The 23,568-nt window shown below is 33.2% G+C and overlaps 1 protein-coding gene across 1 annotated transcript in view; it reads right to left on the reverse strand.

The window, feature by feature from the left end:
* Positions 1–10,101: 10,101 nt before the first annotated feature.
* KCTD8 (potassium channel tetramerization domain containing 8) overlaps positions 10,102–23,568 on the reverse strand; it is a 244,961-nt gene continuing 231,494 nt past the window's right edge. The window contains exon 2 of the mRNA XM_011362799.1: positions 10,102–11,427. Within this exon, the coding sequence (XP_011361101.1) occupies positions 10,967–11,427 (461 nt within the window). The 3' untranslated portion in view covers positions 10,102–10,966. The remainder of the gene's footprint in view (positions 11,428–23,568) is intronic.

The following is a 23,568-nucleotide window of genomic DNA, read 5'->3' on the forward strand; positions in this document are numbered from 1 at the left end:
AAAATCAATAATGAATGAGAAAATGGGTGCGAAAATAAGATAGTGGCTATTGATAGTAATAAAAAACTAATGGTTCTCTAGCTAAGGCTTCATCAGGATTTTTTTAAAATTACCCAATTGAAAAAAAAAGATGAATATTTCAAAAACCAATATGACAAGTGCATAATGTCAACCTCTGGAGTACTTCTATATTAAAAGTGCTTTATGGTATGGGTATTTGCCATATAAAATATGATGTTTTGCAAATAGGGAACAGAGAGACATGGTGATAGATGTAGTAAAAAGGCACTATGTAGCAGTATGGGAAACTTCGATTCTTTAGAATCAAAATTTCAACTATGCCCTTAATTGTGGTATAGATGCATCTGTTTCAGTATCTAGACTTTGACAACAGCAGATGTGAAATGGAAATTTCATTCTAATTTGAAGATAGATCCTGTCTGCTCTCCATCTGTAGGTGATTTCCACTATCAGATGAAGGAATCTAAGAAGCTCTACTTTGAAAACAAGTAAAAGTGTTTAAGATTTTTCAGTTAAACATTTAGAGCATTAAAAGATTTAATGATACTTTATTTTGTTCTTTTCAATTCTACGAATAATGACCTACACATTTTCTTGAGAGAATATTCTTTACATAGGGCTGCAGGGGTGATTGTTAAAAAAAAAGAATGCAGAATATAAAAGAATATATTTGTGACACACTTTATTTTCTTTATATCTCTAGATGGAAAGAAATTGCATTTTCAGTGATAATTTATTTACTAATAGGAAGATTCTAGTTTGAGATTGGATTGATTTAATTGTGTTTTGTGCATAGGTAGATTCAGAATTTTATGCCAAAATATTGCTAATACTGTTCATGAGCAGTTCTATGTGATTATGAAATAGCTGCTTTATCCCTGCATTTTATTGTCTCCATTTTAAACAGGAAAAAAAATAGGTTGTTGAAGTAATGAGAAAAATGAGAAGGTAACCTATCAAATATGCTAATGATTTAATTGGATTTAGAGTTTATTACTGTGATATCGACACCATTTTGCTTGGGCTTCAAATTGAAAATAACTATTTAAAAATAAAAAGGTTCTAAATGACATTATACTATCTTGTTACAAGCCATTCCACCTATAGCTGTACATGTCCTTTCCAAGGTGAATCAGATCCTTGCCCATAAAGTAATGCTTTGAATCTGCATTTTCACTGGTGACTTGTGATTTTGTTTTCTTAATAGTACTTTCCAAGCTAAATAATTCTTCTACCGACAAGTGTTTTGAGGAAGGTGACTATTCTAAACAGCAAACTTTTTACTGAAGCCTGATCTAATCAAGACTAAGATATGAGCTCTTTTGAAGTGATTGGATTTATTACTTAGAGTGGCAACTTTGAAGTTTGCCTCTATCATACTGGCACAGGATTTCTAGATAGTGAGGGAAGTGATTATTATGCTGTTTAGAATGCAGGGAGCTCTAGAACAATGAAGACAGTTATGAAAAATAAATTTTTTGCTGCTCACTATCATTCTTTGTCCAGGAAAGGAAATCTAGATACCATAGTCTGTGTTTTTATTATCTTAAGATCAGAACTGCCAGTATTTTCAGTTATGAGAAATACAACTTTCAACACATATTTGTTTGATTTATGTTAATCTACTTCGGTCTTGTTTTGCATGGAGCATAATTCATCATAAGATTACAATACAATCTCAGAGTGATAAAATCAAGAAACAAAAATATAACTAAAAAGGAAAATGATTGTTACTGTGGTCTCTGTTCCTCAGGAGTCAATTATGTTGAACTTGAATTGGAGCTTCTGAGAAGACCATGGAGGGAGCAGTTTGACCATGAAAGCTTCTACATAATCCCACAGGTTGAGCACAGATTTTCTGTGCATTGAAAATATGATTTCCAATCTGTTAAAAATTTTTCTTAAAAAAGAACAAACATTAAGACTATATCGATTTCAAAAAAAATAGAACAGGAATGTATAAGAACCTCCAAAATCCTCTCCTACATCAAAGCAATGAGAACACTGGCAAAAAATGATAAAAATCAATTTTTACAAATTCAGAAATTAACCAAAGACTTGAATCGGTTCGGAGAGTCTTTATTCAATTTTTTAGTGAATTTCAGTTAGAAAGTGAGCTTGTAGCATTTTCACATGCTCTAGTCCCAAGCCCCTCTCTCTTAGTTCTGTGAAAGTTTTGAAAATCAAAATCACACAAAGTGAAAACCATCAGTTTAGTATCTTCCGGAAGGAATGAAATGTAGCTTGAGTTCCTCCAAAGTGTAATTCCTTAGTTTTCTAGAAAACCCTACTGGCAAGACTTGTTTTTATTTGACCTGACTCAGATCTCTCAGAGTGTGAACATTCTTTTTCTGAGGGCATTGTAGGAAATAATCAGAGGCAATTGTTGATCATCACAGCTATCTGAAGCAATAATAACAGTTGGCACAAAGAACAAATTAATCAAAGCAAAAGAAATGCTGAGGAATGAGGTGTTCATAGGGGACTTGGAAAAACTACAACAAATATCTGGGAAACTATAAGGCCACATGTATGTGTAGGGCTGTGTGCAGTCCCAGGGCTGTGAATGTGCCTAGGAGAGACCTCAGAATGTCTTGACCTTCAGGATCCATCCTAGTAGTAAGTAAAAGCCAAAATGGGGTAAGTGTTGAAGGGTTGACATAACATGCACACAAAGCTTCTTGGCAATGACTATAAAACTTATTGGTTTAGACATTTAAATAAAGTTCTTGTAATTTTTTAAATTAGATAAGTCTCTAATACCCAGAATATATTAAAAATTCTTACAACTTAACAATAAAAAAAACCCCAAACAATCCAATTTAAAAATGAGCGAAAGGTTGAAATAGCCTTTTTCCAAAGAAGATACAGAAATGGCCAAAAAGCTTATTAAAAAGTATTGAACATCATTAATCATTAGAGAAATGCAAATCAAAACCACAATGAAATACCACTTCACATCTACTAGGGGACTATAATAAAAAGATAAGTATTGTTGAGGATATGGCAATTGGATCCCTCAGAGATTGCTTGTAGGAATATAAAATATTGCAACCATTTCGAAAAAGAATGTTGTAGTTCCTCAAAAAGTTAAATATAAAGTTACCATATGAGCCATTGTCACTTTGTGCATATACTAATGATCACTGAATTCTATATGGGAAAATGGTAAATTTAATGGTACTGAATTACATCTTCATTAAAAAAAAAAAGTGATAACATTTGTTCACTGAAGAAAAAAAGAGAAAAAATTCACTTTGGTATCAATCTTTATATACATTCAAAATAATCAGATATTGAGATATTGTAATATTAAGCAAAAGTTTAGGGGAGATATTACCTTTGGAACAATAGCAACTCCAAAAAACTCTTTGGCAGAATCTCAAAGTATATTTGCATTCAGATAATTCAGCTTTACTAACTGATATAGATAGATTTGAATCTTAGAGCAAATATTTACATGGCTAAACATCTAAAATGTCAACATAGATTTGCATCATAATTTGCTTTTAAAAATGTCCTAGCTACATAGAAGAGCTCTATAAAATTTAGCTATGCTTTGAAAACTTTGTAAAATCATACATTTTCTTGAAAGTTTGTGTAACAAATTAACTATTAACAAACAAGGAGAAGTTGTAATGATGAAAAATAGATATGCTTTGGTTTTTTGAATGAAAAAGGTGATGAATAGTTAATGGGAGATTATAATTTGAAAGTTTTAAGGTTGATGCCCTAGTGAAAAATTAGCATTCTATAGTAGAGCTAGTTGGGAATTTGAAATTATACACTTCTCCTGAAATGTCAATTTACAAATTCATGCTTTGTTTAATCTCTCTTCATTCATTCACTGATTCGTTAATATATATATTTGTTTATTCCTTTTATTCAATTTAGATATTTGGTATTTAATTAATCATAAACATTTATTAAGTAGCTAATGATTCAAAATACTGCTTAAATATAATGAATACAAGAATAGCAAAGTTTATTCTTTTCTGTAATTACAGAATGAATCTAAGGCAACTTGTGGAAATATTTTGAGGTATAACAATTAGATATATTCATTAAAGGAATTCAAATAAGAAAATATTATTGTGAGCAAGGACATCTTTTCTTAAGAAATTTTTGAGGAATGCTGACCATTGGTTAAAGTGCCTTACGTATATTAAATCTTCACAACAATCCTTATAATAAACACTATTATTATCACTATGTTAATATAGCTACTATGTGGTGGAGATAGGATTTGAACCCAGGTAGCCTTTGCTATGATGTGTTTATTTGGGCTTTGATGGGATTATTGACTTGGTATGAAAAACTTTAGGAGGAAAGAGAATTCTGAATTTGGAGAATAAAAAAAAAAAAAAACAGAAAAAAAGAAATGAGAAGAGGATACGTCTAACTGAACTTGAGGCTGGTGGGACTTAGCTACTAGAGAGGTGAAATGAACAAAATATAGCCAGTTGAGAGAAGTACTAGGTATGACAGACCAGGAATTTTGGATATGATCTGGAGGTAGACAAGAAGCCACAGAGGATTTTGACTGAGGGAATAGAATTATGAAAGCAATGTTTTATGAAGAGTAAATTTGCCTAGTTTGAATTATTTGCTTGAGAGGATATAGGGTTAGCTGTTAGGAAGTGATTAATCAATAATGTATTAAGGACAGAATTATGGAAGTCAAATTCTTAGCCAAGAACATTGGAGTAAATAGATTCAAATGATTTTGACCATTCCGGATTTCCTTTAAAACCTAAACTATTAAAATCATCAATTAAAAGAATTCCTTTCTGTACCACACTTTCCGTTCCTTCCAGATTGCATATACGACCACTCTCCGTTGCTTTGATTTCATGATATTTCCAAACTAGAACTCACTTCCTTACCCACCCCCAAATCTATATCTTTCTCTTTATTTGCTTAATTTTTTAAAATCCAGTTGAGTTTGTAAGGTCCATCATTTCACTAATACCCTCACCAACATTCCTATCTCCCTTGCCTCCTATATTTCATTACTTATCTATTATAGGTATAAAACAAACACAAGGATAATTGTTTTTGTACAAATTCTCTGTGCTCCTATCCCAACCTCCTATCCCAGGAGTCTGTTTCTGCTTCAGAGGGTTACACAAAAAGATAAATTGATATCACTATAAATTCCTTTTCACTAACCTCAGAAGTGCTTTCAATTTTGCCTGCAATTCCTATCCATTGGTTGAGTCAACAGTCTCTCACTTTTTAAAATTCCTTTTAAAAAGTTTAATTTTTTAAAATTAATTTTAAAACTTGCATTTCAATAAATGCAAAAGTGAAAAGAAACCATGAGTATGTCATTTGCTTCAACAATTATCAATATAGACAAACTTGCTCCATTAGTTCAAGATGCTCCATGTGTTATTTTAAAGATAAACTTAGACATCTCATTGTTTTTACTTATTAATACTTCAGAGAGTATTTCTAAAAGATATGGACATTCTTTTCAACATATCCACTATATCACTGTTAAAATAATAATTTTTTATTAGCATTAAACATATATTTTAAAACTCCTTGATGATGATGATAATGATTATTTTTTACAGTTAGTTTGATTAGAATCAGTATACAGTATATATCTTTTGACAATGGGTCCTTCTTCCTTCTTTTTTGTTTTTCCCTTGCCATTTTGTTGTTGAATACATCAGGTAATTTGTTATGTAGAATCTTTTCCCTTTCAGAAATTGACTGCATTTTGTTATTTCAAGTTTTCTTTTTTCCCAGCAAACTGGCAGTTAGATATAGTCACCTATCAGATTCAACTCTAATGTTTTTGGTTAAGAACACATCATAGCTAGTGCTGCAAGCTTCCTAGCACTTCTTGCTTCGCATTAAGAGGCACTAATGCCTGATGTCTCCTTATATATGATGTTAAGATTTGGCAGTGGGATCAAATACTATCAGCCTGATCCACCTATTATGAAGTTCTTCATTATCCTTTCATGTAATAATTTTAACGGCTGGAGATGACTATTGCTTACATCCGTTATTTCATTAGGTTTGCAAATTGCTGTTATGCTATTCTAATAACTCATTTTGCCATGACAACAAAGCTAAGAGGAAAAAGAAAAAATGTGGTGGGAATGGGATATGTACTGTGCTTCTTTAATTCTCAATCTCTTTTTATTCTGTATCACCAAATAGGTGAAGACCGAGCTGGTGAAACTTCACCTTTAGTTTGGGAGAGGCAAAGGGAGTAACATTCACAAAAGTTAATGAATTTTTTTCCTGTCATAATAAATATTATGGAAGTGGACACAAAGAAAGAAGTGGCAAATTCTACTTGGGAGTTAGAAGTAGTTAGAAATAGCTGGATAAAAGGATATGTGTGTGTATTTGTGTGTGTGTGCGTGCTTGTGTATATGTGGGTGAATGGTGATAAAACTGGAGAAAGAAAAGGCAGAAAACGGAGAACTTTATTAATTAAACAAAGTCATTTGTAAGTTTTTTTTTTCCTACTAGGCAGTGAAATGAAAGGTTTTAAGCAAGAGAATATTAAAAAATTGTGTTTGAAGATTATATTTCCAGCAGCGTGAAGCATGGACTTGAAAGAAAAAGATTGAAGACAAACCAGTATAGTCTTGATTATTATCAAGTGGAAAACAACAAAAGTGTGAACTTGTAGCTACAGTAGTGACAGTCTTTTTACTATATGCCTCTAAAAACTAATTTGGTTCTACCTTAGTGCCCTGCTGCTGCAAAGCACTAAGACTGAGGACCGAGGAGAAAAAGAGACTGAGTGGATATAATAAAATTTACTCAAGAAAATATAACCTTGAATATGAAGAATATTAATAAAATATTCTGCATTAATATATTCATTAGCATAAGAGTAATGTATTCATTAAAAACTTGTATTCCAAAATATATTTGATAATTTTTTGTGTGAAATTTTTTTCTGAGAATTCTTTAGTTACTACTGTCCTGTTACATATATAAATATATAGACTTGTCTTTTTCCCTGTAGAGTTTCCTTTTCAACATCTTTATATGTACATCTCCATTGTTTCAAGTTTCTGCTCAAATTTGACTTCTACTGTAAAGTTGTCTCTTTCCTCTAATCTATGTAGCAATATTTGTGCTCTTATTATAGTCTGCCCCCTGCCTGCACTTTATCATAGTCATTGTTCACACCTCATTAAAACTAAATATACTCTTACCATATGATTCAGCAATCTTGCTCCTTGATATTTACCCAAAGGAGTTGAAAACTTATGTCCACACAAAAACCTGTACATAGATGTTTATAGCATAGTAGCTTTATTCATAATTGCCATAAACAAGAGGAACTAAGTTGTTTTTCAGTAAGTGAATGAATAAATTGTGGTACATCTAGACAATAAAATATAATTCAACACTAAAAATAAATGAGTTATCTAGCCACAACAAGACCTGCATACTACTAAGTGAAAGAATCCAATTTGAAAAAGCTATGTACTGTATAATTCTGACTATACAACATTCTGGAAAAGGTAAAGCTATAGAGATAGTAAAAAGATCTCTTTAATGGTGGTTGGGATAAGGGTGAGGGATAAATAAGCATAAAATATTTTTAGGGCAGTGAATATACTTTGTATAATACCATAGTATGGACATATATCACTATACGTTTGTCCAGATCCACAGAATGTACATCAAGAGTGAACAATAATATAAGTTATGGATTTTGGGTGATAATGATGCCTCAATATAGGTTTATCAATTGTAACAAATATACCACTCTGGTGAGAAATTTTGATAATGCAGATAGCTATGTAAGTGTGGGCTAGGGAGTATGTAGGAAATCACTGTACCTTCTTAATTTTGTGGTGAACTTAAAATTTCTTTAAAAACTAGTCTTTAAAAAAAGTGAGAAGCCTTAAGACAATTATGTAATACAATGGTGTCCACCTACCTGTAACTTGACACAGCAGAGCAGTTATTATTTAAATGTTTTCTGTCTTGCTAGGTTGCTTGGTTGTTAAGGGCCAGAGAGAGCAGAATTTTGTTGGGGTTTGTTTTGTCTGCACCTGCTAGTGTTTATGCATTACCAGTCTTTTTCAGCTCCAAAACTGGGATAGATGAGGCAAAAAGAAAACCTCAGAAACTCATCACCATATATTACTTTGAGTCCTGATGTCCTTAGCTGGTCTTCCTTCTCTCAGACTGTCAGAGCCTCTTAAGTGTATTTATATATAATGTCTAGAGTTTTTAGTTATATTTAATGGGAAGAACAAGGTAGAGTTAGTCTACTCTACTTTTCCAAAATTGAAACTCTCACAATTAACATTTATTTCCTTTTCTCCTCTTAATTTTTACTCAATGTTTCCACTCGAACAACAATAACACATCATGTCACTTATCATAACACATCATAACACATCAGGTTGTGTGTCAACTGTGTATCAGACAGAAGGTACACCATGTGACCTCCAAAACATTTATTCTCCATAAATACTCAACTTCAGTGCCTGCTTCCAGCTTTCTTGACTTTCGTTGGCCCTCCTGATTTTATCTCCTGATGCTTTGGTAAAGGAGTTTTATACCCTAGTTTTTGCCCAACTCATTTCTAAATTTTGGAGTTTTCTTTTCTTAAGAGAAGAGTACACATTCTAGCTGCCTCCTTTGATCCCCTCCTAACCCCAATTGGGGCCAAAAGCATAATAGTTTGAGCAAACCAGACCATAAGCTTCTTCTCAAGGGCAATAACTAGTAATTTGTATTTCTTAATTTTTTTTTTTGTTGTTGTTAATCTTTGAGCCAAGAGCTTCATGAATGATAAGTGCTCAATAGACTATTATTAAAATGGGTTTTAATTTGCTAAGGACTGTAGGATAGACATTCCTACTAGCATAATTTATCTTGTGGTGTAGAGATATGAAGATCTGAAATAGTCGCCATATACCAAATTCTTACCATTTTGACTCTATTTGAAATTTTGTGTTGGGGAAAAACAGAGCAGGGTGTGAGATATTTTTCAAATCTATTCACCATCCTTTGCTGCTGGGCTTTGTTATCACAAGGAGATCATATCCGTAAATTACATTTCCTGGGCTCATTTGCCAACAAGCTTCCACCGATATTGAGACAATGGAAAACATTGGTAGGAAATTGAAATGTGAGAAGCTATGATAATTTCCTCCCTCTGTCTTTGCTTTAGGAGGCATCTTTGGAAGGGATTGTGACTCTTTAGTGGCTACAGAAGTTATTCCTGGAGAAGTTATTCCTCTCTATTCCCGGTTCCCCATCTGATAGCCCTGCTTCCTGGATCCTGATAAGACCACCACCTTCCTCCATCTCCAGGAGTAGTGATGATTCTTCATTTCAATGACCTCATTTAAATCTTCTCAATGATGATGATGATTATTATCCCCTAAGATCACACAGGTGGTAAGTGTTAGGAGTGGTATTTGAACTGTGGCAACCTACCAACCAACCTCTAACCATTTAAGTGTATTGCAACTACATCAAGCCATGGTGAGACTTCCAATCTTCCCAAAATGAAATGAAGATTTTAAGAGTAGCTCTTTCTCTAAAGCTCGATCAGTCATTAAAGATAAATCATTTATCTGTTTCTTTAATAGTCCACTGTTGATGGTATTTTATATACTAGTAGAGTGACAAATCTAAAAATACATAAGAAAATGAATGTAGATTTTAAATTTTGAGTTACTGCTTACCTCCACATATTATCCACAAGAGCTACTCAACTTCTATTTCAACTAATCATAGAGGAGATTGAGCTCTATAATTCTCGAAGATATTTTAACCTTCTCTTAGCCTTTTCTTTAAAGAAATTTCATGATATTATGCATTTCTTTCTGTAGAAATGGTAAAGCAAAATATCATTTCAGATGACGTCTTTTATCTTGTGGAATAAGGGTTTATTAATCAATACCAAGGCTATCTGGATATGACTCAATTTCCATTTTAAATTATATTAAAACTCTAACTTGTCATCATTAAGGCTGAACATCTCATTCTCCAGCTTGGGATTTTAAAAGAAGATTGAAAACAATGTAAAAGTAGAATATTTTTAAAGAAAAGTCAATAGAAATCAAGGAATTCTAATATATTTTCCTTTTTTAATAAACACATAAAGCTCTTTACTATTTCCCTCAATTATTTTGATTAACATAATAATAGAATCTTTCAGAGCATCATCATACCAATTTTCACAGCCTGATGTGAGGAATCATTTCACAGAAATAATCATGACTAGCATTAATAGATGAATGTCAGTGCCATAACACAACAGTATAAGGCATATTTACACCATCTTAACATACAGGACACCGTACACATACACCAAAAAATCACAGATTCAGTCTCTTAGACAGCATACATTTATAGGCTTTGCCTAAAACATTTTTTTAGCGTTATTTTTGTAATATTTTTTCTTTCCAAGAAACAAACAGATCTTCCCTATGTCTTGTGATTTATAACATTGTGCTCATGCAAAAATAATACTTGTTTTATTGCATTAACATTTAAACAGTTTTGTATTTCAGTCCCAAAACCATTATCTAACATTATACTTGATGTTGCTTCTTTCGTATTGTCATTTTAATTGAAGTAATATGATTTCTTTTTGGTGAATTACAAAGTGACAAACATACCCAGTTGACCACAGTTCAAAAAAATCAAGATTCTAAGCTTCTTGCTCATGCACATTATACTTTCATTCTTGCAAAATGGTTTGAATCAGATACAGCATTTTGATTCAACATGAACTGGTTTTCTTTTTTTTAATACATATTTCTAAAAAGAAAAGCAACAAAAAGAATGAAAGAAAATACTGTCCTGCATCCACTGTTCACACAAAGGAAGAGCAGCAAGCATCACACTGACCATTGTTAGGGCACAGTCAGGTGGTGACACTGTAGTAAACATTGAATGTCATTGAAATACTGCAGGAATGTGATAATTACTATAACCCGTACTTCTGCAACAGTTCAGATTGCCACTGGCGTTTGCGCTCTGGAAAATAATCTGGTATGTGAATTTTTTTAAAATCCTGAATACACTTTTTCATTTCTTCTTCCACACTGAGCTTCTCACAGACTTTCTTTTTGGAAAGATTTGTTTCCCGAGACTTGCTGATGAGTGTCTGAAAGAGTTCACTGTTTCTACGTTTGTCTGGTGGGGGCATCCATTGCACAGGTGCTTTTTTGGAGGGACGATCCAATGTTAAGGTATTAGGTTGGTGAGCTGTTGCCTGTTGGGCATTGGGTGGGTTGTCTTGGGGAGTGCTTGCCTCTGAGTGACTGTCACAACTGGAAGTAGAGAGCTCATTACAGGAAGTCCCACTTTCACTTCCTTTATCTGTGACTTTGTCATGTTTCCTATCTTCATGCTCTTGTTTAGGTGATGCCATTTTATGAGGTGGTCCTAAAAGGGAGAAAAGGAGTAGAACAATTAAATAAGAAGTGGAAACATCAAATCAAATAAACTTTATATTTTTGGTTTTAAAATAAGAACATTTATCTTTAAAAAAATATTGTTTGTTGCACTAGTTTATATTGAGGAATTAAATACCACTTCTACTGCCATTAGTGTACATTAAAATATGCAGCATGCTGATTATTTATAACTTAAAATTTTGCTTAATGAGTATTATTGCTATAATAGATCATCAATAACTTTATGCTAAAAAGATTTTTGTTTTAGTTTCTTGTTCCTGAAATCTATAAAAGATATCATATGTAAATATTTTGCTAATCCCATAACTGTTTCATTAGATACTTAGTTCATTTCTGTTCTAGTTATTGATATTAGGTGTTATTTTTGTATGTATTTTGTCATTATAAAAGCAGACAGTACTAGTGCTCTATTTTACAAAATAGCAGTATTCTCCAGACCCAGAGGTGCAATAGCATCATTTATGCTTCCAAGTGGGAGGCTGGTTTAAATCTTATTCTCAATCTTTTAATCTTGTTTCCTGTCTATTTCCTTGGAGATAATTATGAAAGTGCTATAAGATATACATGTGCCTAATATTATGGTGAAAAAGTATAGTTGAAGTATAATGTTCTCTTAAAATACAAGGTACCATTTGAGTTAAATTATCTAGGAGGACAATTTTCAGAAAGTGATACTTTACCAAGATAATTATTTCAAATACACAAACAGTTTATTTCCAAGAGAGGGCATATATTATTCTCCTTGACTCTGCTGTGGGATTAGGACACCCATTTAACATTTATTGAATATCACCACATACCCAGAACTATAATAAAACCTTGATTAACTGGAGCCCAACCATTCAGATATATTAAGTTACCCAAATCTCATTTGTTCTCATTGTCCACTTTTATGAACAAGTTATATAAATCAGAATGGGGGGAATGGTATTAGTATTTCTAAGCAATTGCCCAGGAGATTCTATTGGGCAGCCAGAGTTGATAAAATTTGCTCTAATTTATAGGGTTTCAACCTTCGTCACATAAGAAATTACCTGGAAAACTCAGATTATTGACACCTTGATCTCAACCCCACATATCTTGCTTTAATGAGATGCTTCCTGGCCATCAGATCATTTAATAGATCCGGGCGATTTCAATGTGCAGCCAAAATGATAAACCTTTCCACAGCCTAATATAGTGAAATAAGTTCATAACCAATATGAATAGTTTATATTACTCAGAAGAGTGGGAAAACAAACTGAGAAAAATATTTTTCATAATAGCACACTGTGTAATTCACTGTGGGGTGATAACATCAATTTTTTTTAATTTAAAATCAGAATAAACAAAAATTGATACCAAATATTCGGTTGAGTGGGATTAAAGATTTTAAAAAGCTTTAGAACTTTTTACAATGATGGCAATATTCTGTATCTTAACTGTAGTGTTAGTTACAGAACTGTTAACATTTTTGAAAACTCACAGAATTGAATACCTAAAAGGGGTGAGTTTTTCTGTAAGTAAACAATACCTTGATTAACTGAACTAAAAACAAACAAAAAAACTCCAAATTTAAGGAATATGTCCCTAGCTGAGGGAAGGCTTAACTTCTTCCTGTTAAGGAAAAAAAAAAAAAAGTGCACCTAGTTGCCAGCATTCATTTAACATCATCCGTAGGAATGCTGTTTTCTAGGATTTGACATTTTCAGCAATTGAACTACTAAAAAACAGAATGCTATAAATAGAATGATGTAATTTGTTTCCAAAGGCTATCGATATACTAGAACAATGTAAAAACAATAATACAAGTGAAATATTTCATGGCAAACTTTGAGGGTAAGGTTAGGACTATAATCTGCAAGTTATCTCAGGGTAAACGCTGTAGCCATAAACACTGCCAGTGAGTATTCTTGGGGCAAATGGAAAAAGGGTTAACCAGTACTTCATACTTTTTTGTCTGTAATATAGTAAACCTAGAACAAATGTTGATGCTTTTGGATCTTAGTAAGAAAGTACACTAGTACATTTCAGAAATATTTGCAATTATGAACTAAAGAATACAAAAGCAAATAGCTGTTTCTTTTGTCCCCATCATTGTCATTTACAGCAAGAAAGAATGGAGGGTGAACCTGAGGGGTGGAAAAGAGAAAATACAGTTCTAACACTTCTTGTTGACTTACTCTGATCCATTCTGAACCCTTCTTGTCCTTAGTGGCTGATAATGTAAACTACGTCCTTAGGGTCCCTTGCTTCTGACTTTCAGTTGGATTCAGCCAATGACAAAGACTGGCAAGACCATGACTCACCTAACCCCACTCCAGGATTTCTGGGATCTAGTTGCATCCCTGGATCAAGAAGCACAACCCTGTATGACAGCTCTCTTTACCTCCTTTTTGCCTTTTTTCCCCCTCTCTTCCTCCCACTGCCATCCTTTTTCCCAGAGTCCATTAAACTGAGGTTCACATCTTCAGGTCTACAAGTATTAACCATGTCCACTGCAACTGGTAAGAGTGTATTGCTTACACCACTATAAACTGTCGATATTCAACTTTTCTCAAATGACCCAAATTAATGTGCTTCCTCTTTCTTCTGAGACCCTGACTGATAGACCCATATTGGTTCCCAACCATCTTTTCTATTGACTAGATTGCCTGTAGGATCAATTTTTATTGGTACTAAATTTTAGTGGCAAAATATTGAAAAAGGAATGGGTTTGGAGTCCTGATCTGGAATCAAATTCTAGCTCCCAGGAAAATAGTCCTGTGGCCTTAAGAGAGATTCTTAGCTCCTTCAGTTTCCTTATCTGTAAAATGGGGTAGTATTTTCTTCACAGGGTTATTTTGAGAGTAAATGAAATATAACAGAAAAGTGTCTAATAAAATAATTCTCAAAAATGAGAGTATATCATTGTGATTTTTTAAAAAATGTACAGGTGTTCAGGCTCACCTTTAGAGATTTTAAATTTGTGAAGGGTTTGTATGTATATGTTCACGTAGAGGTAAAGATGGTGGAGGAGGTGCAGCATTTGTTTATCTAATTATCATTATGGCTGAATGTGATCCAAGTTAGCATGATGCCCACCAACTTAGTATGGCATAGGAGATAAATAAATGATTTTTATCCTTTCTGTCAATCTTCTGTATTACCTTAACCAAAAATCCCTAAAGAGGAATCTATAATTTTCATTCCCAATAATGACTAAAGGATTAAACTATATATACCTGGGGAAACCAATTTATATTTAAGGATATGAAGAAGTAATGATGAGAAGTAATTTCCTATTATTAAGCATGGGGATAGAGTATTAGATTGAGATATTGAAGCAGAAGACAGTATAGAAAAAGGATACAGTTGACCCCTGAACAACACAAAGATTAGCGGTGCTGATACCCATCCCCAAGCAGTTGAAATCCACATATAACTTTTGACTCCCCCAATATTTAACCACTAATAACCTACTGTTGACCATAAGCCATACCAATAACATAAACATTTGATTAACAAATTAACACATTTCTTGTATGTTATATGTATTATATACTGTATTCTTACAACAAAGCAAGCTAGAGAAAAAATGTTATTTAAAATATCATAAGGAAAAGAAAATACATTTACAGCACTTATTCGTATTTATTAAAAAAAATTGTATGTTAGTGGACTCGCACAGTTCAAATCTGTGTTGTTCAAGGGTCGACAGTAATAGATAACACCAGAGTAAATGCTTCATTCTGTTTGTATCCATTGGGGAGAAAACGCTTAATGACATACACTAAAGAGGATACAGAGTTATATAAAGTCCACACATTAGCTAAGTAAATCGTATACAGTTATTATGCCTAATGTCATTACAATTTATACACACACACACACACACACACACACACACACACACACACACACACACACATGCAGAAACTCCATAATACAATGCTTAATGGAAAGAAATTGCTCTAGTAGTGTAAGATGGAAGATCAAGAAAGATATCTTTGAAAAAGGCGTTCACCAGTTCAGCTAACAGAATTGTATTGAGCACAATCATGTGCCAGACTGTCTAGAATGTAAGGGAGGTACACGGCAGATGCTCTGGTGAAGCTCATAGGCTATTTTATGGTATAACATTAAGTATTTGAAATGACTGGGGCACTTTCAAATGTGTCTCACTATAGACTTTAAACTCTACATAAAAGAAAAAGAAAGTGGGAAACTGAGTTTACTATGATATTAAGAGGTTCTTTAATTTTTTTAAAAGAATGTAGAATAGGTACAGACATTAACAAGAATGAGCAAATATACACTTTTATTTTTTAATCCTCCTAGTTCATAAGCTATCTTTAGGCAAGGTGGACTCCCAATCAGAACACCGAATAGGTTCAAATGTTTATATTATGACTTAAGAAAAAATGCTTAACTTTATTTTCTCCACACTTTGAATGCATAGAATACGACAGTTCTCTGTATAAATCATTAGATGTAACAAATAATCTGCTTTTATGTCAGAATTTTTGATAATGCATAACATATTATGTATTATCATTGTTATTTGATTAAGCATACTTTAAATCATTACTGATAACAGTGTAGTCAAATTGGAACTAAGGTGCAATAGTTCTAAATTATATAACAAATAGGAAGGTATTTTTCAAATAGTAAAATTTTCATCAGATATTAAATATAAAACACTAAAGAGTTACTATTAATAGAAATTACCTTTTAGAATTCGTTTTAGTGAAACAAATTCAATTTTCACTAAAGTACTTCACAGAATTACAGGTTCAAGGATAAGTTTAAGTTTACCGATAGGAAGTGTAGTTATAGAAGACTTTATCAACTCACATTTGTTTCATTGAATCTATTCTTGTCACTGCAATGGCAGCAATGAGAATGATGCTTAAGGAAACACAGTAAAGATTGGGTGGGCACACATGCTAGTTCAATAACTTACTAGGTGCGTTTTCTTGGGCAAATTACTTACTTTCTTTGGGCTTCTGTTTTCTCAAGTTTAAACAACATAGAGTCATGGCAAAGATTAAATGAACCAATGCATGTAAAGTACTTAGGATGTGTCTAGCATGTGTAAATGTCAAAAAATGTTTATTATTATTCAGCATAAACATCCAGTGGTATTTTGCCGTCGTATGGCATATGTGTTTATCTGAATATTAAGAGGACCGACTGAGGAATACAAATACTTCCATTTTAATTCTGGCTCTACAGATGGTACCTATAAACATAAGCATTTAAGCATGTCTTTTACCTTATTTTGTCCTCAGTTTTTTATTTGTTAAAAATAAAATAAGAATAGTAATACTGTTGCAGGGCTATAATTAGAAAGGAAATAATATGTGTCGAAGCAATTTTGCTGTGAAGTTCTCTACAATAGATTGATTATTAATTATTAAATTTTCATGTCCTAAAAGGAAATTATTTGAGCAAAAAAAAACCCATAAAAGCTCTCTTTTAAGTTATTAAAATGTGTGAATTAAAAGTAATAGTAAAAATACTATATTAAACAAAATAAATCGAAGGTATCACAATAAACCAAAACTTGTAAATTGAGCAAAACAGAGTTTTCAGTTAATTCATTAGGTTTTATTAAATTGTTATAAAAAGAAAAGAATTATAGTTTCTCTAAGTTATTTGGGTGGATAGTGTGGTACAGAAATTAAACGTTAATATTTTTGTTTTTAAGAGAGGTATATAACTTCTGGGTAGTTCTGGGTGTGGGTGCCTTCAATAAGAATACTTCAATATTTTTTCTTGGAATACACAGGCCATTCAAAATGAAATCTATGTGTATGACTGCACGGTTGAAAAAAACTTTTATTTTAATCTCTTTACCTGCTTACTGATGATAAAAAGACTGAATATGTAAAATGTGTCTGCAACAGGACAATTCCTAGGAGAGAAATTACCCTTTAATAGTACTAAACTCAATAGTGTGTGAATGGTTATGTGATACTTGAAGAGAATGAACTAGTCTATCTAAAATATTATCACCACATGCCCCTGAGTATTAAGTGCTTGAGTCAAAAGGGAAAAAACTCCATTTTGATTAAATACTTGTTGAGCACACTTACTATGTACCAAGCATAGTGTTAGTTACAAGAGGAAGGACTCTCTCACACCCTCCTTCCCTGCATCCCCCGCCCCCCACCACATCAAGTATTTGAGGCTTAGAGTGACAAGCACAGTAATGCAGCTGTAACTGAAGCTTGACTAGTATATGAAGAAGGGAGCAGGAGTAAATTGTGATTAGAGTGAGCAAAGGGATGAGGACCAGTTAAATTTTTATAGTAAATTGAAATTTAAAAGTCATAAGAGATTCATTTATCTTCTAGTAAAAAGGCTATTTAAATGAATAAAAAATAATTTTTACATGAGAAAAATTAAACTAATTTCTGTATATTTTCTATAATCTCTACTATCATTACTTAAGTACTTTTATGAATAAAGAGAAGTAAAGGGGAAAAGAAAAGAAGTACAATTTGAAAAGAGAAATATGTTGTGGTATTCCTTTTTTTATCTTTATATCATTGGTCACTAACTCACTCTTCTGATTCTCCCTGAATCTGTTAACTCTTTATCGTACTTATTTTTTTACAGTATCTCGCAGTCCTAAATTGTAAATTGCTTGAAGGCAGAAACTGTGCCTTTCTAACCTATCATGAAGCCTTGATCATAGTAATCGCTTAACCAAAATAATGAAATGATCTTTACTTCTCTGAATTTCTGTAGTATCTACTACCTACTATATCATTCATTTGGTACTTAGTAATGACTACCTTTTATGTTACTAAATAATCACCTAGATCAGCAGTCTCCAGCCTTTTTGGCACCAGAGTCTGGTGCTCCTATGAGCAGCTAATGCTTGATGATCTGAGGTGGAGCTGAGGTGGTGAGGCTAGCTCTGGGGAGCAGCTGCAAAAATAGATGAAGCTTCGCTTGCTTGCCCGCCACTCACCTCCTGCTGTATGGCCCAGTTCCTAACAGGCCACAGACCACAAACCGGTACCAGTCTGCAGCCCAGGGGTTGGGGACCCCTGACCTAGATGACCATACAGTAGTAAGAATGTTCTCATCATCCTTATACAAATGTCTGTCCCAAAGTCACATATCTGGTGTTCTATTTTCTTCAAAAAGGGTATAATTTCCATGAAGGCAGAGACTATGTCTTATATTTCTTTATATCACTCAGTTCAGAGGTTGATTTGTTTTCACACAGGATCAAAGATGCTAATGACATGTATAAGCTAACATAGCATCAGGTAAAAATGCAAGAGAATGTACATTTAATGGAACATGTGTTTGAGGAGGTTTTCACAAGTAATCTTATCACTTTCCTCCCATCCTATAAATCTGTGTTTTCCTATTAGCTATTTCTGTAGATGATATCCAGGGTCACCTCTGGCTACCTACTGGGTTCATCTTTTACTTCCAGTTACTTTCCAAGTCTTGTTCTACCTGTGCAGTGGCTTTTGGATCTATCCTTTCACTTCTGTTCCCATTTTTACCAGTTATAAGAGGGTTCTCATTATTTCTTACTGTGTCTCTTAGTGTTCTTGACTCCACTTTAGTCCCACTTCAAACTGTTCTCCATACCATTGCCAAATAAATATTTCTATGGTCTGATCTTCTAAAGAGTCCTCTGCATACAGAATGTAATTTAAATACCACATTTTGGCATCAAAGACTGTCCTCAGTATGACTCAGATGATTACCTTAGCCCATCTTGTAGTCTTCCCCACAGAGTGGCCATAATACACTTGTTTTTTGTAAATGCCTTGCTTTATTCATGCCTATTTCCCTCCTTCTGGATTTTATTCCTCCCTTGCTCCATTCACTTCAAAGCCTGCTCCAAGTGGTGTTTTCAGAATAAAATCTTCCATTCTCACATTTGAATGTGATTTCTCTCTTAATGACAGATAGCAGTTTGTCTGAATATCTTAAAAGTATTGGCCTATTTTATCTTAAAAAATAGTTATTTCTATGTTAATTTTGACTTTCATCCCTGTGTTATGTTCTACAAAATACACACAAACACACATACAAACTACATTAGTCACTCTGGAGCAGAGATTCTTCCTCTTCTTTTTTAAATCTTTATACTTCCTAGAACACCAGCCCCATGACTAGGCTCATAATAATTCATACCTGTTTGTCGAACCAAATTAAATGAAATGAATATTATCTACAAAATAATATCTAGGCACATTGGAAATTGTTTTATCCCCGAAGAAGTTCTTTTTTGTTTTGTTTTAACTAAAAAAGATAAACCCAAGTATAACTAAGCTTACAGGGTGTAACAAAACAAATGAAAATGAGAAAATAAGCCTTTCTCAATGATCTATAAAAAGGTCCTCAAAGTCTCTCTAGTTAGTGAAAATATTCCTTTGGGAATATTTTATGTTATTATGTTATTAAAACAAGATAAAAAGTCTTTGAGAACCCTAGATAATGAGAAAAAACATTTTTTTTGTTCTGCTGAAGAATTTTACATCACTTGCATGATTAGCTGATGTTTGCACATAAATATTTCTAGTACAAAAGATTCTAAGTCTTCATTTGTCTTTTCAGAAGCCCTATCACTTGCAAAATGTTTACAGACACTTTGCAAGAAGTCTATATTTAAAAGTGATCTCCACATTTCTCCACATTTCACTTACGAAAGCTAGGATTCTATGGCACATTCACCATTTTTTTTTTTTTTGTATTTGAAAACAAACAAACAAAAAATTCTAAAAACAAAACTCCATAAAGATGCCCAAGCTCATTTTGGATCCTGGAATTAAGATCTGGTCTTCTCAGTTTCCCACTTCCAAATCTACCATTAGTTATTATTGATAATGTCAGAGATTTTTTTCCCACATACCTTCCAATGACCTTCTTTTTCACAGGAACATACTATATGAGAGAGATAATTTATCTGATTTTCAAATTTGTGAACATGAGCCTGCTCTTGCTTGTTCCACATCCGTAAACTGTTGATCATAACAACTATGCAGTGCTCAGCAAAGATTAATGAGAGATTGTACTACAACAAGTCTGATGGCTCTAAGAGTTAAAAACAGTGGGCTATGTAAATATAGGTTGGGGGTGCACTTATGATGTGCTGTGTATAATAAATTTATATGAACATAAAACCATGCTGGTTGTAAACTATCATTGCCTGTTTAAAATACTAAACAGCTGTCGCAAGCCTGAGAAAAAAGGCTTGATGACAACAGGGAAAGTGGAGATTGTAAGGAGGCAAAAAAAAAAAAAAAAGAAAAAGAAAAAAGACTAGTACTCTAGGGTTCAGGAGCAGTAGTAATATTAGGCAGAAAGCTGTAGTGGAGGGAACTTTTATTTGTCAGATTTCTTCAACTGTTGAGTGCCTACCTGCCAATAAATATGTTCAAGTACTTCCAACTATGATCAGTGAGATGCCACTTTTTGTAGCTGTCAGACTATTTAATGTGGGTGCCATCTCTTTTCACTTTGAGATTTATAAAAGTGTGGCTATTATGTAGGCAGCTCAGTGCACAATCACTTCAGTAAGTGCAAAATGGAAGCAAATATGCTCAAAGCAGAGTTTAATTTCATGTTGTACAGCAATCTGAACAAATGTTCAGCCTTTATAAAAGCAAAACTGTGCTTAAAGTCTGACACCTACTAGCTATGTGCCAAAATGTGTCTTTAAGACTCATTTGTTATTCTACTTAAGAGGAAGTAAAAATATGGTACCTCTCTTGTAGAGCTGTTTTAAGTAAAGATATGAAAATGGAAGAACCTTATAGTAGTGGTTCCTGAAAAGATATCAGGTCCTAATCCCTGGAACCTATAAATGTCACTTTGTATGACAAAGTCTTTGCAGATACGATTAATGGTGAAATTATTCTGATTTTCCAGTTGGACTCTAAATCAACCACAGGTGTTCTTACAAAATGGAATTGGAAGAAGATTTGATACATATAGAGGAGGTAGCAATGTGACCACAGATTCAAAAATTGAAGTGTTGTGAAGTAATCAAGGATGTTTGTAGCCACCAGAAGCTGGAAGAGGCAAGCAACAGATTTTCCTCTAAAACCTCTAGAGGCAGTGTGGCCCTGCTGACAAAATTATTACAGCTAGTGAAAGTGTTTTTAGACTTTAGGCCTCTGGAACTACAGCGAATACATTTCTGTTGTTTTAGCCACCAAACTGGAAACTAATAATAATGTATTTAGTTTAATGGCCATTGGTAGATGTTGAGTTGGCATCTTACATAAGTGAACACAATATTATACTTAATAACTAGATGCTAAATTATAGCATCTTAGTTTCTGTATTAAAATATAATTTCTTGCAGTCTCTCCAGACTGTAATCCTTTTTCTCTTCCAATCAATAGTCTTTAAGATTCTGGAAAACAGGTATCATATCTACTCAAAATTTTCCCCAGTTACACAGATCAACCATTATTTGTATAATGAGATTTATAGTCCTCTAATGTCACATCTGTTCTCACAATATACTCTTTTCTCTCTTTATACATACTCCCCCACACACATCCACACACATCCACACAACTAACCCTTCCATATACATACACTATATATAATTATAGAATTATCTTTTATCCATAACTGAGTTCACACACATGTCTAGCAACTGGTCATTCTTTGAAGTTCCAAACCCCATTATCTTACTTCCGTCTGGACATCTAAATTTAAAATACCATGTGCCAAAAAAATTACTACACTATTCTTTTCTCTATAAACCAGTTCTTCCTTCTATGTTTTCTATTTTTATAAAAGTATCACAATCTTTTTGGTCAACCAGTTTTGAAATCTTAGCATTATCTTCATTATTCCAATTCTATTGCTTCCCCCATCATTCAAACAGACATTTAATCATATCATGTCATGTGTACTTTGATAATGTCTCAGTCATGTCCCTTATCTTCGGTCTTTACCCTCACAGTTATGGTCCTCAGTAACTCTTACTGACTCTATTGCAATGATCTTCTACAGATCTTTTTATTTCTAATCTCCACCTTCTACTATCCACACTTAGATCCCAACTACATATCACTGAAACAGAACTCTTATTATACTGTCTATTCCCAGAGAATGTCATTGGCTTTCAGAAACTTATCTGAATCTCTTAGCCCCATAAACAAAACTTTCCATGCCGTAGTCCCAGTTTAAACTCCAAAACTCATTTTCTATTACTCCCATCCTCTATTCAAGCCAAATGAAAGATATTAATATTACCCAAAATACTGCATGTATTCGTCTTCAATTCTCCACTTATGCAAATGATAAGACCAGATAAAATATTGATCTCATCACAAAAATCCTTTTTATAAACCTGTTTAGATGGTTTATAAAATGCAAGTGACCTTGAAATATAACTAAAACTTCTCTTCCCAAAGCAAGTTGAGTGATGTGTTGGTTGTATTTGTCATTGGAGAACTCTAACACTTGGTGCTTAATACATAAACTTAAACTTTTATGTACATTTTATCTCATTTTATCTTGCTGATCAGAAAAGCTGGGGAGATTTAGAATGAGTTAGGCAGAAAAAAATAGGATCAGTGTGTATTTGTGAGCATTACAATAGCAATATATACAATTTTAGAAATCCCAGGGCCATGTGCCCTCATCCTTGCCTTAGAACCAGTGACTAATCTATTTCTATGTCCTGGGTAAAAAGGTCTGTTTCAAAAAGTAGATAGTAGTGCAATGTAAACACAGAGATACACACACACATACACATACTATATATTCTTTATTATGGAAGTGTGGTTAGATACAGAAATCAAGATATTTTGTAGTAAAATAAGTGTTTCATACCATCCCATAGCAACATGATACTGTGTGTACGCTTTTGCTGTGTAGCCTAGTTAACGGAGATAATGAACTAGAGAAACAAACTTAATAATGCAGTCAGGACAGTTTTACTTAGTTTATATTTTACCAAGTGACTCTAAGGTTGTAATAATGAACTTTATTGAACGGTATTGTAATAATGAATTTTATTGAATACTTATTGTAGCCCAGGCACCATGCTAGGTGCATTGTACATAGCATCTCATTTACATCTCACAACACTTTATAAAATTAAGTGCCTATTATACCTATGTTACAGATGAGGAAGCCGAGGCTT

Source organism: Pteropus vampyrus, unplaced genomic scaffold (genome assembly GCF_000151845.1).
Source record: "Pteropus vampyrus isolate Shadow unplaced genomic scaffold, Pvam_2.0 Scaffold79, whole genome shotgun sequence".
Taxonomy (NCBI): domain Eukaryota; kingdom Metazoa; phylum Chordata; class Mammalia; order Chiroptera; family Pteropodidae; genus Pteropus; species Pteropus vampyrus.